The 16,488-nt window shown below is 50.0% G+C and overlaps 7 protein-coding genes across 7 annotated transcripts; 4 read left to right on the forward strand and 3 right to left on the reverse strand.

Annotated features, from left to right (window-relative positions):
* Window positions 1-285: 285 nt before the first annotated feature.
* Window positions 286-1,113, reverse strand: PC9H_011041 (uncharacterized protein; the record flags this gene model as incomplete). The annotated part of the gene is made up of 2 exons (XM_036780526.1): window positions 286-716; window positions 774-1,113. The coding sequence occupies 2 exons, from the start codon at window positions 1,111-1,113 to the stop codon at window positions 286-288; spliced, it is 771 nt and encodes a 256-aa protein (XP_036627909.1).
* A 1,794-nt stretch (window positions 1,114-2,907) lies between these two features.
* On the forward strand, window positions 2,908-3,791 carry PC9H_011042 (uncharacterized protein; the record flags this gene model as incomplete). Its single annotated transcript, XM_036780527.1, has 4 exons — window positions 2,908-3,208; window positions 3,266-3,396; window positions 3,517-3,619; window positions 3,697-3,791. The coding sequence occupies 4 exons, from the start codon at window positions 2,908-2,910 to the stop codon at window positions 3,789-3,791; spliced, it is 630 nt and encodes a 209-aa protein (XP_036627910.1).
* A 381-nt stretch (window positions 3,792-4,172) lies between these two features.
* Window positions 4,173-5,486, forward strand: PC9H_011043 (uncharacterized protein; the record flags this gene model as incomplete). Its single annotated transcript, XM_036780528.1, has 7 exons — window positions 4,173-4,413; window positions 4,485-4,517; window positions 4,580-4,614; window positions 4,675-4,780; window positions 4,839-4,923; window positions 4,972-5,091; window positions 5,156-5,486. 7 exons carry the CDS (start codon window positions 4,173-4,175, stop codon window positions 5,484-5,486), a joined length of 951 nt encoding a protein of 316 aa, XP_036627911.1.
* A 199-nt stretch (window positions 5,487-5,685) lies between these two features.
* On the reverse strand, window positions 5,686-7,615 carry PC9H_011044 (uncharacterized protein; the record flags this gene model as incomplete). The annotated part of the gene is made up of 10 exons (XM_036780529.1): window positions 5,686-5,761; window positions 5,814-5,935; window positions 5,986-6,050; window positions 6,104-6,200; window positions 6,264-6,359; window positions 6,407-6,570; window positions 6,621-6,681; window positions 6,800-7,053; window positions 7,114-7,297; window positions 7,361-7,615. 10 exons carry the CDS (start codon window positions 7,613-7,615, stop codon window positions 5,686-5,688), a joined length of 1,374 nt encoding a protein of 457 aa, XP_036627912.1.
* A 1,600-nt stretch (window positions 7,616-9,215) lies between these two features.
* PC9H_011045 (uncharacterized protein) lies at window positions 9,216-11,040 on the reverse strand (the record flags this gene model as incomplete). Its single annotated transcript, XM_036780530.1, has 4 exons — window positions 9,216-10,106; window positions 10,155-10,518; window positions 10,572-10,737; window positions 10,788-11,040. The coding sequence occupies 4 exons, from the start codon at window positions 11,038-11,040 to the stop codon at window positions 9,216-9,218; spliced, it is 1,674 nt and encodes a 557-aa protein (XP_036627913.1).
* Window positions 11,041-12,263: 1,223 nt separating this feature from the next.
* Window positions 12,264-14,137, forward strand: PC9H_011046 (uncharacterized protein; the record flags this gene model as incomplete). The annotated part of the gene is made up of 9 exons (XM_036780531.1): window positions 12,264-12,770; window positions 12,823-12,952; window positions 13,003-13,189; window positions 13,244-13,399; window positions 13,457-13,572; window positions 13,625-13,808; window positions 13,852-13,939; window positions 13,998-14,025; window positions 14,079-14,137. The coding sequence occupies 9 exons, from the start codon at window positions 12,264-12,266 to the stop codon at window positions 14,135-14,137; spliced, it is 1,455 nt and encodes a 484-aa protein (XP_036627914.1).
* Window positions 14,138-15,298: 1,161 nt separating this feature from the next.
* Window positions 15,299-16,479, forward strand: PC9H_011047 (uncharacterized protein; the record flags this gene model as incomplete). Its single annotated transcript, XM_036780532.1, has 6 exons — window positions 15,299-15,390; window positions 15,446-15,572; window positions 15,632-15,692; window positions 15,744-15,932; window positions 15,994-16,385; window positions 16,438-16,479. 6 exons carry the CDS (start codon window positions 15,299-15,301, stop codon window positions 16,477-16,479), a joined length of 903 nt encoding a protein of 300 aa, XP_036627915.1.
* Window positions 16,480-16,488: the final 9 nt, after the last annotated feature.

The following is a 16,488-nucleotide window of genomic DNA, read 5'->3' on the forward strand; positions in this document are numbered from 1 at the left end:
ATTGTCGCGGTTGAGTTATGGGCGCCTCTCGCGACGCGCTTTCCATGGTGTTACGGTCACATCATGTGAGCATCACGCTTCCCCTGTGATACCCCTAGGTAGACGAAACGTCGCACATATTCGTACGTAGACCTTGCGTTGACGAAGACACGCACATGCGGAGGGCTGAGGCGTTGTGAGACGAGGCACTCTGACACTTGCTTATTTTACCAGATTCCATCTCGATTCCAGCAAGAACTCTCGTGTACATTGCAATGGTCCGTACTGTGATTATTTTCCTTTTCTTTACGCTTTCCCCTCGATCTGCGACATCCTCTCGGCGGCTTCCAACGCGTCTTTTCGTGCAAGTTCATCGATGTTTTTATCCGTGCTCAACTTACTGAATTCGCGCTTCCAAAGAGCCCATCGCTCTGGATCAAACCCGTGCTTTCCCTTCCACTTTGGCCCTCCTCTAGCTGGCGCCCCAATTTGCGGCCCCGAGGGAAACTCCTCGGTCGAGGTGTATATCTTCTGCCCAGCGTATTTTATCCACTGCGCCGCTGCACGAACGTTGCCTGAGTTCATGGCCACGCTGGTGGAAGCTTCCTCTTCCAAAGCATCACGAAGCGACCAGATGGCGTACAACATGAACAACCCTTTAGCTTCCGTTAGTCTAGCGAGGAATGCGTTTCTCAGCACCCAGCGCTCCACTTCTTCTGAATCCGATGGATCGAAACCTATGTCACCCGTATTTAGTTAGCTGCATGATAGCTTGATAATGATGGATGTCATACCGTTGAATTGTTCGCGAGCCGCGGCTCCTATCAGCGGAAGGTCTTTCCACGCCTGTTCTTGCCCCCATATCCTCCACGTCGGCTGGGCCGATCCTCTCTTAGAGAGCTCGACAACGAGCTTCACAAGTTGCCCTTGAGCGTCTGAATTTTTCTCTGCCGCATCGATGATGGCACCCCAGAGACCCCAGAAGAAGCCTTCGACCTCTACCGTGTCTTTTCCATCTGTTGGAAGCCTGGTCGAAGTGATGGAGGGTGCAGCGCAAATTTGGCTGGCCGCTTCGGCGGGAAACGATGAGCCGTCGATCAACGCAGAGAGGGTTGTCGAAATATCGAAAGTCATTTGTGTTAGATGTGAGATAACAAATTGAGGGGATTGATGAGGACGTTCGTCGTCTCTGGGGCTTTAAGTAGGCTACACTAGTCCGGAAGTTACAGAACGTTGCCAATTGGAGTTCTATTAGCATAGCCTAATGGTTCCATATCGTGATGCACCGCTGGTGATGGATTGGACGAAGTGAGTGCCTTCGCAGCGAGCTGTCACTGCCATGTAACAATCATTGTTTTATACTACTGTACTACCATCAGATTCAATTCCTCAACCGGAAGTGGGTGAACTGCAGAGCATGGACTAATTTCTAATCAGATTAGCGCTTGGCTAAGCGCTGAGTCGTTACGGCCTAGGGAGAACGTTTTAGGTCTCGCAAAGGAAAGATAAAGTGAGAGATATATTTTGCGTAGATTTCAGTTGAGACGAAGACACAAGGACAGCTTGTATCTTTGGCCTGTATTAAGCAACACCGTTCTCTCCTTCGACTTTGCCTCATACCATAACTGATTCATTTTAGGGTACCGTGAATAATTCGACAGCAAGTTAATAACAATGTTAGTAACTTTGCACCTGTTGGACCGATTGTTAACACCAGTTATTAACTAATTAGTTACATCGGGGTTAATAACATGTTAAATATTGTTAATAACCTATTATTTACATGTTAAAAAATTTTGGCGGTGAAAAACGCGAAAAAAAACGATGCTAGGCATGTCAAAACTTCCACGCCTCCTCTACAGTAATACTAGCACAGGTCTTTGCAGCGGGAGGTTGTGACGCTGACTGTGCAGCAGGGGTTGCTTCACCTCTAAGCAATGCCCGAAGAACGGGGGCGTTAAGGTTAATCTCGCTATCGAGTTCGAAGTCGTCGTCCTCGGGGTGAGGGCAACTTGGCAAGGCACTACTAAACTTCGTTTGGAAAAGAGCCTCATGGGCTGCTGGTCACGTGTATTTCTCACAATTTTTAACACCCGCCAGGAGCTCTACCGATGTTATTAACCTGTTATTAACCTGTTATTAACACTGTTAATAATCCGTTGTTAAAAAACACCCTATTTTTCACGGTACCCTAATTCATTTGTAGCTATAGCAAAGTCAAAGCCTCAGTACCCAGAGGCAACAGACTTGATCCCCCAGCAACTCGCGAAGATCCACTCGACGAGTGTGAGCACGCAGACTCAGGCTTCTATGATCACTATCCACGCAGAACCGTCTAGGTAGTTCATGGATTTGGTCGGGTCCAAACTGCTGATGCAAGCCGCATCTGAAAGGACCTTCCGGGGAAAGGGTGCGCAGGGCAATACGTCTGTGACCAGGGCGATAGAATCTGTATCCTCGGTCATTGGAAACCACTGATAGTAACGTTTTACAAATGATGACACAGTCGGCCTAACACCGCGATGCCGAACAAGTTGTCTTGTTCTTCGATAGTACAAACCAAGTGCCAGCTGATATGATAGGCGATCAAGGCAAGGAATTCATCAGCTCCCGCAAGTCTTCTAATGCCACTTAGTCCATTTCCTCCCTCAAACCCACCCTCAAGGGGAAATCCATACCAAGACCTTTGTGCAATGAGTAAGTATAACGGGCAATATGAGCCGTCCGTTACCTTCTTTCGTAGTTTGATTGCTAATCGAGGTACCAGGCCTGGATACTCGTCCGAACTCTTCTCGAGCGGAAATGGGGCCGTTTTCCAAGGATTCACAACACTCTTGAGCCACGGCTAGGAAACAAGGAAATTGTTCAATATAAAAGGAGTTTTACTACACGGGGTTGTCTTACAATTCAACAATACACAAACCTCACATGGCCACTGGACATAGCCCAACCATTCTCCGCCTCGCCGTGTGTCTCTTCGAGGATGTAACATCTCTGGATTACCAAGGCCCCATCGCGCTCTTCGGATGCATTGAACCAGAGTTTGCTAACAAATACTTGCAAGATCTGCCGCTAGCATCCGCCGGTTTGAAATATATGTTGGAGATCGTGTACCTAGCGGAATCGCTCGATCTCGTGAAATCTTCGCCGGGACCGCTGGTCGTACCATCAAGAAGGTATGATGAGATTGGAGACAGCGAGCAGTTTGATATACTGCTGATTCCTGGTGGTGAGCAACACTTGTGTAGTCTACGGTTTGATAGAGCTGATGTAACGTTACATGTAGGTCCCGTCGCACGTCCAGAGAATGTTCCCAGATCTCTCCTTGAATTCGTCCAACGCCAAGCGCTAGGTGCTTGCACGTTCCAACCGTTTGCACGGGTTCCTGGGTTCTTGCAGGAACGGGTCTCCTCCGCGGTAAGAAAGCGACCACAAACAAAGCTTCTTTCAACATAGTTGTGGTCAGTCCTTCCCTCCACCATACGTGGCTGTCTGGGAAACATATGTAGATTGGATGTGATGCTGAGTATGTATCAGGACAATACAAGAGGAGAAGAGATTGAATGGATAGCCAAAGCGCGGTGGGTGGTAAACGAGGACGACGGCAGAAAGATTTGGACGAGCTCCGGGGTGACGGCAGGTGAGTGTTTTGACGCATCGTACATAGCACCAGCTAACACTTTGATATGGCCAGTGCATTCCTAGACTAATTGATAGGAAAAGAAGCTATGGCCTTCCTTAGAGGAATTGTCGAGTTGACTGCGAAGGGCGAGAGCGAAGACGACTTCGCGGCGTATTACGGTCTTGTTTGATCGGGGCCTGCAGTAGCACGGGGTATATAGACTGATACGGAGACATTATTTGCGAGGCGTTTCCGAAATGAAATCCGTGATGGAGCGCACAAAAGAGGAAGGTGCTCCATGACCGAGTCCCGAAGACCAGAATCAATTCGGAAACCACAACCACGGCTCCGGGCAAGTGACTGACTTGAAGTATATACTGAACCAGCCGTGCTTATCGGTTGTCGATGTTGCACTGTTCGTGCGAATGTAAGGATCACCGTCCGTCGATGTTCGAGTCGGGTGTAAGAAAAATAGCCTATTTAAGCAATTATTTGGCCCTTATTTGGCCGACTCGCTCGTTATCAGATAGTACGCAGGCTCGATTGTGATTTGTGATTGATACCTGCCACAATGGATACAAGTCCTGGACAACCCGAATACTCAGCGGAACCTAACTTGAGCTGGATCAACGTAGGACTGGCCCTATCTTTTATACTCTTCGACGTCGCCCTGTCCTCTGTATTGCGACTGGGAATTGAACGCCCATTGATAACATCATCAATAAGATGTGTCATTCAATTAGGCCTTGCGTCAACTCTGTTACAAAAGGTTTTCGATGCGAAGAATCCATGGGCTGTGGCAGCCATTGTGTGTAAGTGCGATCGAGCGGGACCCTGACTTACTAAGGGGCCCTACATCTTGGTTGACTGATCGGCATTACAGGCCTTCTGAATGTGCTAGGAACCTTCGAAGTCGGTGAGTATGATCACAACTGCACCCTAGCCTCCATAGTGACATATTCATAACACGACCCTAAGTTGTTAACAAGTCAAAGAAGAGGCATCCTCACATGGTCAGTGTTTGGCAACACGCGATTCAATGGGCTTGGTATGACCATCATGTGATATGCTAGTTCATTTCTACACTGGTAGGGCTCGCGCTGTCGAACATACCTGTGGGTGTCCTTGGGTCTAGATTTGCCATGTCCAATGATCCGTTTTGGGACCCAAGGCAATTCAGTGAGTTGCACCGCACTTGCCACCGTATTCATGTTCATCACGTTTCACCAATTCACAGTCCCAATCGTCGGCATGCTCTGTGGGAGTACCATTTCAGGAGTTGTGGTATCTAGTACTTACATACTACGTGAATTTAGGCAAGTGTCAAGTATAGAAATCTACACCGTGACCTTATGACACCGAAAAAACAGTGACAACAGTGATAAAGTCGAGATGTATCTCGCTTTTGGCGCAACGCGATGGGAAGCTTGCAAGTCCATGTCTGTTGAAACGCTCCGCGTCTCTCTAATGCCGACTATCAACCAAATGAGGTCAATCATCTCCTTCCCAAAGTTTGAGCTAGTTGTTGATTAAGGTCATGGCTCCATGTTGCAGCGTGCTTGGAATCATATCCATCCCGGGGATGATGACGGGAGCTCTCCTTGGTGGTGCATCCGTGGAGCGCGCCGCGAAACTGCAGATGATCATCATGTTTATGATCTCCGCCTCCAACGCGCTTGGATGTATTCTCACTACTGTCATGACTCTCAGCATCCTCATAGACGGCGATTCCCGTGTAAGGGCTGATAGGATTGACAGTAGGCCACATGCCGTGTGGCGCATTAGAAGCGCTTTATGGCTTAAGGTGGTGACTTTGGCCAGGGAGAATATCCCATGGATGGCCACGCCTAAAACCGTTGCACCAGCATCGTACACCCTTAGCTGAGCCCAATCTATCCCACACATTGTAACGATTCCTTGTAGGGAGAAGAAATGTGCATATTATGTCTTCTTATTTCTACGTTATCTTGACGTGGAGCGCGGTGGACGTATCGTAGGCAGCAGAAGTCTATACATATGGCGGAATACATCAGTGATCTAAATTCAATCTATATACACACAGAAAGATGCAGCAACCATCTTCTCTAGGCCGCGATAAACTCTGTAAGACAAGTTTCGGCCAAGTCCCATACCCTCACGAATTTTAGATCTGCTGCGGCGCTACATCTGGATTTAGAGAGTGCAGCAAAACTTAAATGAAGAATAGGCTAACCAAAGTTCTATGAAATCTTCGAGGGAGCGTTCCCTTGCGTTGCACATAATCAACATGCAGAAATCCTGAGTGTACGTTCTGGATTGTCCTTGACCGAATCCCGGGCTCAAGGGGCGGGGCGCCTATCGCCGATACAGTTAGATGTCCAAACGACAAGCATGTCCTGACATACCCGTGACATGGATGTGTGCTGCTTCTCGATGGAGGCAGGGTCAAGATGAACGGCTAGATAGTCATCTGTTCGAAAGCGACATCAGACATTAGTCACGATTCTCATCCTACCAACATACCAATCAACATCCGACTCCCAGGTACCATTACGCGTCGGATGTTCTTCAGAAGTGTCAGACTGTGTTCATCTCCCCAATTGTGAAAGATTTGGCTGAGCTGTCAAATGATCATTTTCAGTTCTGAAAGCCGGAGATCAGGAATCGGCGTTGGGCCACATACATAGTATATGTCTTGTCCCGGAACGGGAGATTCCTTGAAGAAATCTAAGGGTGTGAACGTCACCCGCCCCTCGTTGATTGCTTCAGGATATTCCGTCTGCCAAAACTGGTGTTGATTAAGATCAGTTGCGCCCGCCATAGTACACTTGGAGGACCTGCCTTCCGTGCTTCTCGAATAGTCTCCGGAAGGTCTTGGAGGGTTATTTTTAACTGGGGGAAGTGCTTCGATATCTCAATGGAGATATTCCCATTACCCGAGCCCAAGTCGCATACGCTAGTGCTGGGAGGGAGTGTTCCCCAAGGGAAAACTAGGCATTGGGCATTAGACCATTGATCATAAACGGAGTTGGTGGCGTACCATTCAGGAGATTCAGATGTCCTGTGGCGCTTCTGTATCCAACCATGGCGTTCGCGAAGCTCTGATCATGGAGTGTCAGCACAAGAATTAGACAGCAACTGACTCCCGGTTCCATACCTCCACGACGCCCGGCTATGGAGCACATAGCTATGAGTAAACAGTCAGGACAGAATAGACGCATAGCTTACCTGCGTATTCAAGTATTCATATAGAGTCCCGCTGTAGCCTTCTTTGCCGAGGGCGTACATCAGGGGGGAGCGGGTCGCATTGTACGTCGGCCCAAAGTCAGGGTCTGTAAGAGCTTCATACAACCACATAGTGGCTTTACGATGCATCTCTCCTGACTTCAATTCAAGGATATCGCAGACCTTATTACCATTATTGGGTGACATTGTCAAGGACAAACGGTTGTTGGCGAAGACATTGGACGAAACTGCATAAACACGTAGAATGATCAGCATGTCTCCTCTCAAATGAACGCTGCTTCTTTCACCTTCCCGGAAACAGTGATTCGTAACGAGAAGCCGCATAAGCGTTCCAAGCTTCTGGGGGTGTATAGAAGTCTCCTTGGCAAGGTCATTGACATGAAGCCCGTTGGGATGCTTGGATAAGCGTTCAGCGATATCCGCCCTGATCGCTGCGTTAATGGCTGCCGGCACAAAGGCGTTCATGCTGTACTGTGGGAAGCGAAGTCAGATGCGTCCCTGTTTATGGTTAACGTGCATGCAATAGTAACGCACATTAACCATTGTGTGACTGGGTTGGGCGAGCGTTGCGCATATTTGCCCGCATGCTCCTTCGAGAGTACGAATCGCGTGCTTGAACTTGAGCGACGGTAGCCGTCCATCCATAGGGTGTGCGTATCCATGATCTATAGAGGGGACATCGAGTCCCTGCTTGTCGTATTCCGCGATCGCTTCCTCTACCGCTGTATTGAGGAGACCGAGGAGAGCACGAACTTGGGCTTTGCCCGTAGATGGGATGTGAGCTGCCATGTTAATGCCTGAATGTGCTGGGTGACTGAATATTGTGGAGTTTTCTGTCGATTCGTCGAGTGCTTTTATAAATTCTGAGCGAAAGGTCCTAAAATAGTCACCAACGGTTAGCTTCTATCAGCGATACATTATTTTCCTAAAGAGCTATCTCCTTCGTAGGAATGGTTGGATCATGTGGGTGGACATTGCGTTTGCCTCCAGCCGAGCCCATCATGACGAGTTCCGGGTGGGTTAAGCACAACTGCGAAAACTAGAGCATCAAGGGGATCAAAGTACGAACTACTATGTTCACAAAATGACGGCGCTCTGGCTCGAATCATGATTTTGCGGAGTATGGAGTTAATTCATCCTAATGGCCTAAGTCAGCTACAATTGCTGCTGGGATGGGCGGGTCGGCTGTCGGACGGCTATCGAATCAGGTCTTGAGGTGCACGAATTGCAACGGACGTCCATATTCCCTAGTATAGGCTCGATCCTTGAGCAACAGCGTGCGATCTTAGTAAACAAGGTGTACTCAATGTTGCCCTTGTGTCGGAAAGGAAAGTTGAAGCTCACCAGTAACAACCCGCATCACAGTATCTAATCAAGCCTACACCAGACGCGCCTCCATGCTGATGCGCCGGCGCCATAAATCGTACCACGGAATTCCGAGTCAAGTGATGGTACCTACATACACTATAGCGGAGTCGAAGCGAACACCGTGGGGCGTTGATGACGCTTCATGCTCGGCTATTAACTTCACAAACTATAACGGAGTCGGGGCCGGCATCATGAGGCGTTAATGGCTCATCGTGTTCGGCCGCTAACTTCCACCAAAGAAGTGCTCTGTTTTGCACACTGGATCCGCTGGCGAACATGACTATCCGGACGACGTGCTAGCATCGATGGCGGGAATCCTACCAATTTGGTTAGCTATGGCCAATTGAAGTTGAAGAATAAGAAACGACCTAACCGGCGTTCTCTAATCAGCGAGCATTCTGAGATCATATCATTGTTCCGGATCTCGCCTCCGTAAGAACGTGGTCCCGCGCGCGACCGTCTTCAGTTCTGTGCTTATAATAGTCGGTTTCGCCATGATGATTTCGGCGGTGGCAAGGTGGGTCTGTCTTACGGAGCCTTGTATTATTCTTGAACCCTTACAGCCACCTTCGCGAATCATGAATTGCGGGCTTCGAGCCACACTAGACGCGACTTTGCGGTTCTCGAGCACCTCATTTGCCGACAATCACTAGGCACCAGGGACTGGGTCTCCATCGAGTTGTCGAAATTAAATATGGGGCAGTGCCGTTCGTCAACTCCGTGAAGATAGGTTTCTACCGAGTGTGTGTGCCCCACAAAGAAGTGGCCTGACCATATGGCCATACGGCTCCTGTCCTAGCTGAAAAACCAAGCTTTCTAGGAAGCACGAGCGATATTTTGAGAAGCTTTGGCATGCATGCTGGGGTACTTGTAATGAGGCACCATCCTTTGTGATCGTCCTACAGGTAGGTATGACATGATATAAACTCGTAAAAGTCGTAATTAAGTAGGTCAAATTCAGAATAAATATATAATTATAAATATCCAATGCTCACTCATGGAAGTCGTGAAGGGCATAGCTCTACTGTCGAGCTTTATCGTCAACTTCTCTCCAAAAGTCCTGCCAGCGTCCGGTGTGTACGGCTCGACCTTCCAGGGGGAGGTGATCTGCAGATGGTGGCAGACTGGCTCGCGGAAGGCCGTCTGCCTTGGGTGTCGGTGAGGTCACATTGCCGCCAAATGCCTGTCTCTGAGCAATAGCAACACGGTCCAGCGCCATGATCAATGATGGCGTCGCAGGGACTGGTGCAAGTGGTGTGTGTGCCGGATGCGATGATGCCGACGGCGATAATTGTGCGACCGCCGTATGTGACGTTGCACTAGAGGCGCCAGTGGACTTGGCTGGTTGTTCGTCTTCATGATCTGAGTACTCAGGGATCGAGCCTTCCTGGATATCCCGCGCCTTTCCCAAAGCCTGCAACTTCGCAAGCTCTTCATCATAGTCCAAGCCCTTTGGATCGAACCCCCTCGACTTACTACCACCCTGCTTTGCATCCACGAGCGTAGCATCCGTAGACGTAGTCGAATTGTGCTTTAGCCATGGTCTACGGGGGAAGCTATCTCCTTCGTGCTCAGAGTCCGAACTCAGTTCCCCCATTGGTCGGAATTTCACTGCCTCGCGTCTCTTCGCACCGGGGGAGAACCGCGTTTGCGAGCGTGCCTTACGGAGGAAGCCAGGGGATTTGGGGAGGGACAGTACGTCATCGTGTTTGTGCAGTGAGGGGACAGACACGTCGAACCCCTGCGGTGATTTCAAGTCCGGAGTGCCAGATGTCGGGGGAAATATGATCTCGGGCTCTTTCTTTGCACCAAAAGTTCGTTCCCAGAATGTTGTCAGTGGCTGGAACGACCCGGCGCGGTCCGCGCGATTGGGGAGGTTAGAGGCGTAGTCAGCGAGATACGAGTCCCATTTCTACTTGCAAAGTTAGTGTGCGCGTGTATACAGTATACATAGACGTACCTCGTCAGGACATTCACCGAACTTGCGCCTCAGGAACCAATCGACGACCACACCTATCACGATACACAGACAGAACATCGCACTCAGCCCCTTCTCATGACTCGTCCCCCACTCGATATCAGCATGCACCCACAGCCGTTCCCAACAATTCGCCCACGCGGGGATATGTGCAAGGAGAGCCGTGGAGAGGGTCAAACCAAAGGAGCCTGCCGTGGCTGCACAGAAACGAAGGGTTATCCGGCGATGGCGCGGCAACGGGAGGAGAGACGAGATAAGCATGAATGGGGTAAGAATCCCAACGAAGATCTGTCGCGTTACGAGGTTGGGGTGGATAATGATAGATAGTCCTGTTGCAAGCATAGAACTGGTAGTAGATCTGGTCAACTGGGACGGTCGATAAGATCTGCAAGCACATACCCGCCGGAAAGGCCTATGAAAGCGAAAGCGCAATACCTCCAACGACCAGCCAGGAGAGTCGTGAGGACAGATGAAATGATCCAGATGGCCAGGAAGCTACCATTTCCCAAGCGGCTCGACGAAGTTACCGAAGGGATCAGCAGCGCAAGGAGTGTCGATAACTGGACTGTGTGGCATCAAACAATGTGTAGCACGGCCAACAAAAGAATGGCTTACCCCCAAAGAGGAAGCCGATTGCCAATCCCCCAACTCCCCCTTCGAGAATCCAGAGTTGTTTACGAGAGTTCTGCGTCCCAAAGGAGCCTGGAATAGGTTGATATTTCTGGGGGAATGAGCGCGTGCGGTCGAGGGTGAGAAAAGACCCAGTAAATGTCAAGATCAAGGAAACGAGAAGGAGCGGCAAAGAGTAGGCGAGGAGAAACGGGGTATTGGGGAGTAGATATTGGAGATTGTAGGATTCTGAAGACATGTCGATGTTGCTGTCGTGGACGTCGCGGTCATAAAAGTGGCGGATACAAGCAAGGTACGAGGAAGAGGTCTACACCAAAAGGGCAGTTGCTGTAAGCACAGCCACAACGGTCTTTCACAAGCCCTCTACAAGACTCTGTTCTGCAACTCGTGGTTCTTCTCTTCTACACCCAAGGAAGGCCACTGCGTAGAGTGAGTACTGAACTCGGCGGACTGCGCTTAGCAGATATACGGGAAGATTCGATAAAAGACTCTGGCTGCTCCCACTCGTCCCTTCAATTCCTGGTCCTCTGCCTTGACCACGAAGACGAAGTAAATTAGTATCGCCAACTCTACGAGACACACCCAAGTACCCTGCCCACTGTACGCTTTAGTACACACTGAGAAAACCAACGATCCTCCGGAAACATGACCAAGGACACAGCGATCCACGCACTCTTCCCCAATGTGTAGGGCGGATGTCGAACGGATGAATTACTATGGCCCGCTGATCACAAGCCTATGCGTCTCCTTGACGTTGATTCGGAAATCAAAATGATCTCTGAGACTCCGAGTATCTGATTCATCGCCATCCCTTTGCACAAATCGTACAAGGCGCGTGCAGAGCAGAGTCCGGGGTCATCCCCAGCAAAGGAGCTCAGGATGTGCAGTACGCAGACGGAACAAGCACATATCTGCATTGGCTTAGGTGGGTATCTCGAAATGTTCGCACTACTGTATACTGATCAGACCTTGCGCGCCAGAGACGTAGCAGGAATTCTTGTATGTGGATTCGATTATCTGTCCACTTTCAGCGAGAGGACGGTTCGGAGGAGTGTTTATCATGTAGAAGGAAATTGCATTGACTACCATGAGCCAGTTGTTAATGTCGGGTGGGGGGAGTCCATGATCATCTCTCTGCGAGTTGTTGGTTTGAAATCCATGTCAAAGCACAATTACACTTATCATCTTGCAGGTAGTCTCGTGGCTAGGGTCATGAATTTCGGAAGGTCGCCTCCCCGCGGCGGCGGCGCACTTAGTTCATACGATCCCTCTAGGAATCTTCTAGAGTTCTGTGACGACCCCAGACCCCTGACTGCCCTTGGTGCATATTGAAGATCCAACTTCGGGCCCCCGCACTGGTGGCGCTATCTGCACAGATAACGGTGCTAGCCTACAAATTGGTTGAATATTTATACGGCAGCGAGTCGTCTTTGCAAGGGCCATACCTTTGGTTACTGCATCATGTCAACTCTTTTATCCTTGGATTCTGATGCCAATACCGTCAATTTCTCCACCATTACATCCTACCCCATCCCGCATGCCTCACTCACCAACAAACCAACCTTCCCGATACGCCCACTTCTCCCGGTAAACCCACCGCCGATCTCGTTGACCACTACAGACCTCCCGGGCTTGCCATCCCCCGAACGCGACTCGACTAACGAGCCGTTTCTTATTTCCACCCATATTATCCCCGGTGCTTGGCCAAGGAGCACTCCGTACGTTCCAATCCCCTTCACGGGTGATTATGGCGGCTCCAAGGAAGGAAAGAAGCAGGCCGCGATAGAAATGCAGAAGTATATTGCCAGAGTCCGAACTGAGGTTGCTGCCCCGAAGCCCGAGGAAAACAGCTATCAAGGACGTGAGGCATTGTTGTGGATTGTCGCTAACCGCTACGTCAAGAAGGGTCCAAAGGATGGAAGCGGATTGACTCTCCTCTTTGTGCACGGGAATGGATTCAATAAAGAGGTACTTCTCCGCACTATTTACGAGACATTACTAATTTTGAATTTTGTACAAGACATGGGATGCAACTCTCCGCTATATCTTCACATCCACTTCGTCCTGTGATATTGCCGAAGTCTGGTCTTACGAAGCCGTTCAAACTGGCGACTCCGCATTGCTGAACAAGGGAAAGGTCGGCCTAGTCTGTAGGCGTTATCTCTACGACTTCATATCATTTGCTGAATGAGTTGCATAGATGACTGCAGGGACAATTCCCGCGATATTGTCAACTTCCTCACGTACTTCCTAGCGGAGAGTCCTTTGGACACCCCTCCAACTCACATACCACAGGTCAGTGCGGCAGAGTCCGAATATCGCCAGAAGTATGGATTCAAGCATCGCAAACTTGTGGGCGTCGGCCACTCATTCGGCGGGTTGACCATGTAACTAGCTGCCCTTTCGTGCGGGCGTTGCAAACCTAACGACTTCTTGCGCAGGACACTGGCTGCGTTGATCAACCCGGCATTGTTCTCTTCTCTCATCAACGTGGACGCGACTATAGTCTCTCCACTGTGCTATGAATTGACCAAGAATCCATACGTCCCCGATACGGCTTTGGGAATTCTCCTCAGACGCGACAGATGGGACTCCAGGTCTGTGAACTTCACTGCGGATCGGACAACGGCGCCAGAGCTCATGTCCTGATTTAGGGAGGAAGCGAAGGCTTTGATGCTCAAGAACCCCTTCTTTCAGTCTTGGCACCCAGATGTATTGCAGTCTTATGTTGACCACGGGCTTTACACATACGCCATCCCATCCTTCCCAGGTAAGCACCTCACACCCACTTGTCATGATGCCCCTCTCTGACCTCGAAGAAGGGGGCAACCAGAGGGCCGAACGGCAAGTATTACTACTCAAGATGCCGCCCGTGGAGGAGGCGTCAACATTCACTGATGTCCCTACATTCTACGAGGTCTGGCAGAGGATGAAAGACGTCGACGAAAGGATTCCCATGTTCTGGATTATGCCCAAGCCAGAGACGACAGCGCAAGTTGATCGCGTGTTCGTACGAGAGTGGCTGCTGATGTCGGTTCTCCGTCCGTAGTTTCGGTGGTCCTCTTGAAGCCCAATTACGTGTCTGGCGTCGCAGAAAGAACTCCTCAAACGTCATTATCAACTCGGATGGTCATTTTGTAAGCTTCTCCACTCGTTTGTGATTCCCCCTCCCACTGATCGACGAATTACTTGTAGGTGCCTCAACAGGCTCCTGGAGAATGCGGTAAGGTGACAATACTTCACCCTTGTGCTTGCAGCTCAATCTTATCTGTTTAGCGGATGCAATAATGGGCTTCTTGCAGAAGCAGTACTATTCCGCCAAGAGCAAGCTTTGAACACTCTGATGGTAGCATTCCGTAGGTGTAAGTTACGTGCGTCGCGACGGTTGTCACCCATGTATTTGTATCCTGTCAAGAGTTTTGAATGAATCGATATCTACTCCATCACCAAGCCTGAGGTACTGAATACTGAGCATTCAAATTTAGTGTTCTGAATGCAATCTCTCTTTGATACTGCCCAGTCGCCCGCCTGCTGTATGATGGTAACGTGCACACCGTGCGTTGCCCCCCCCTGAAGGGGGGGTCATTGATTAACTTGTGACCGAAAATTTCCATTCTCGCTGACGAAGTCGCACCTAAGTTTTGATCTGAGCCAGCACCATTATACCTAGGTAGATGGAACGTCTAGAAGGATATCATCGGTGGATTAAATTTCTGTCCACTATCAAACTCAGAACCTCGAGTGACGCGAGTCTTTGTCTAAGGATTTGGATAGTTAACTACCTACCAATGGCACCATCTGCGATATGGAGCCCCAACAGGCGGGCCATCAGCATGAAGCCTTGGGGCGATATCAACAGCTACCCAGTAAGTCGTGCCAGTGTCCTACGAGGCGGCCTAGACACATCGTTGGAGTAACTTAGGGCTCAAAATGATAAGCACCACGAGGCCCTAGTTGTCGGGAGTGGTGCATCCCACCGTGCTGCTATCACATCGTTAGTAGGTAAGTACTATAAATAGAGGGTAAATTAGAACTCGCAGTAGGCAGTGATTCCCCAGGGTCCTGACAATTATCCGTTAGCACGATTCGGAGGCGTTGCTAGGGTCAGAAGTAGGGCAAGAGGAGATTTGAGTAGCGCTACGGCCTACAAAAGGCACCAGTGCCGGTGATCCAAGATGTAACGCACCGCCACACGGGACACGGCTTCTGCCGGGACAGGTTCATTGTCAGTGCCACTGCCAAGTTCAATACTAGTCCCTACTTCCAGCCCAGTAGCGGGGTAGCGATGATCGTTATCGTTAGAGCCTCTCCACTGGCACGATAGTACAGGGGTCTGCGTATCCCCGATACCCTGAGTTTTGCACTGAGTATTGGTAGTCAGAATTTAACTCCTATTATTCAGTGGAAGATAGAAGAGTTCTGATCCCCAATTCTTCGGTACTACAGTCGGCTTATAAGCACTCAGCATCAGACGCTAAGCGATTCAGACCGTGACTATGTCCGACATTGACTACAACTCCCTCGATTTATCCTTTATCCAGGTCTCGTTCGACGATGGCATTTTGGTCATTGTCAACAAGGTTAACGCGTAAGTGGCACCTTTTTGAATAAGTACACCGCTAATCAGGCAAAATTCTGTGCAGGCGGAATACCTTTGTCGCGTCATTGATCCCAGAGCTTGTACAGGCTTTGGAATACGCAGATAAGGATGACAGAGTCCGGGTCGTGATCTTTACAGCAGATCATACCGCCCCTGCCTATTGCTCAGGAGTAAGTCACCGTAATATACCCCAAGATTGTCCGACACTGACATACATGTCAAATCCTAGGCCAATCTATCCGACGCATGGCACTGGAATGGCATTGATCCAGACACCATCGCAGACCACGGTGATCCTTGAGTCCCACCATAGTCTCAACTTCATTCTGATGCACTTGAAGACTACCGGGATGCCGCAGGCCAGGTTTCTTTGGCCGTCCTTCGATGCCGGAAGATCACCATTGCAGCCATCAACGGCAACGCAGTGGGTGCTGGTGCGACTGCCTTGCAACTCCCTTTCGACTTCCGCGTCGCATGGGGAGGTGCGAAGATCGCCTTCCCGTTTGCAAGCCGCGCGGTATCGCCTGAAGGTGCGTAACCTGTGATCCAACCACTCTTGTGAACGATATGACACTTACTTCTGCTTGATAGGAGCCACGTCCTTCCTCCTCCCTCGCCTTCTCGGGTACTCTGCAGCGACAGCACTCCTCCTGTCGGGACAAATATTCCTGCCCACCCACCCCCTCCTGAACCGACTCTACTTCACCATCCTCCCCAAACGCGAAGATGTGCTGCCCGCAGCCTTGACATTCGCCAGAGAACTAGCGTCCTCGACTTCGGCACCATCCATTGTTGCCACAAAGGCGCTGCTGCTCCACGCCCCATCGAGCGCAGAGGATGCTCATATCATCGAGTCATACCTTTTCAAGAAGATGATCACTGGGAACCGGCATGATCTCGTCGAGGGGACGCAGTCGTTCAAGGAAAGAAGGTCAGCAGTGTTCACTGACACGGTGGACCACATGAAAGAGTGGGCACCTTGGGTAGGCTAGCACATTTGTCTCTCTAATCGCTGCTAATTATCATGTCGCTTAGTGGACGTCGCTGAATGAAGCGCCCCGAGCGGCGAAATTGTAGTGTTTTTGA

The sequence above is a fragment of the Pleurotus ostreatus genome, assembly GCF_014466165.1.
Source record: "Pleurotus ostreatus strain PC9 chromosome Unknown scaffold_8, whole genome shotgun sequence".
Lineage (NCBI taxonomy): Eukaryota > Fungi > Basidiomycota > Agaricomycetes > Agaricales > Pleurotaceae > Pleurotus > Pleurotus ostreatus.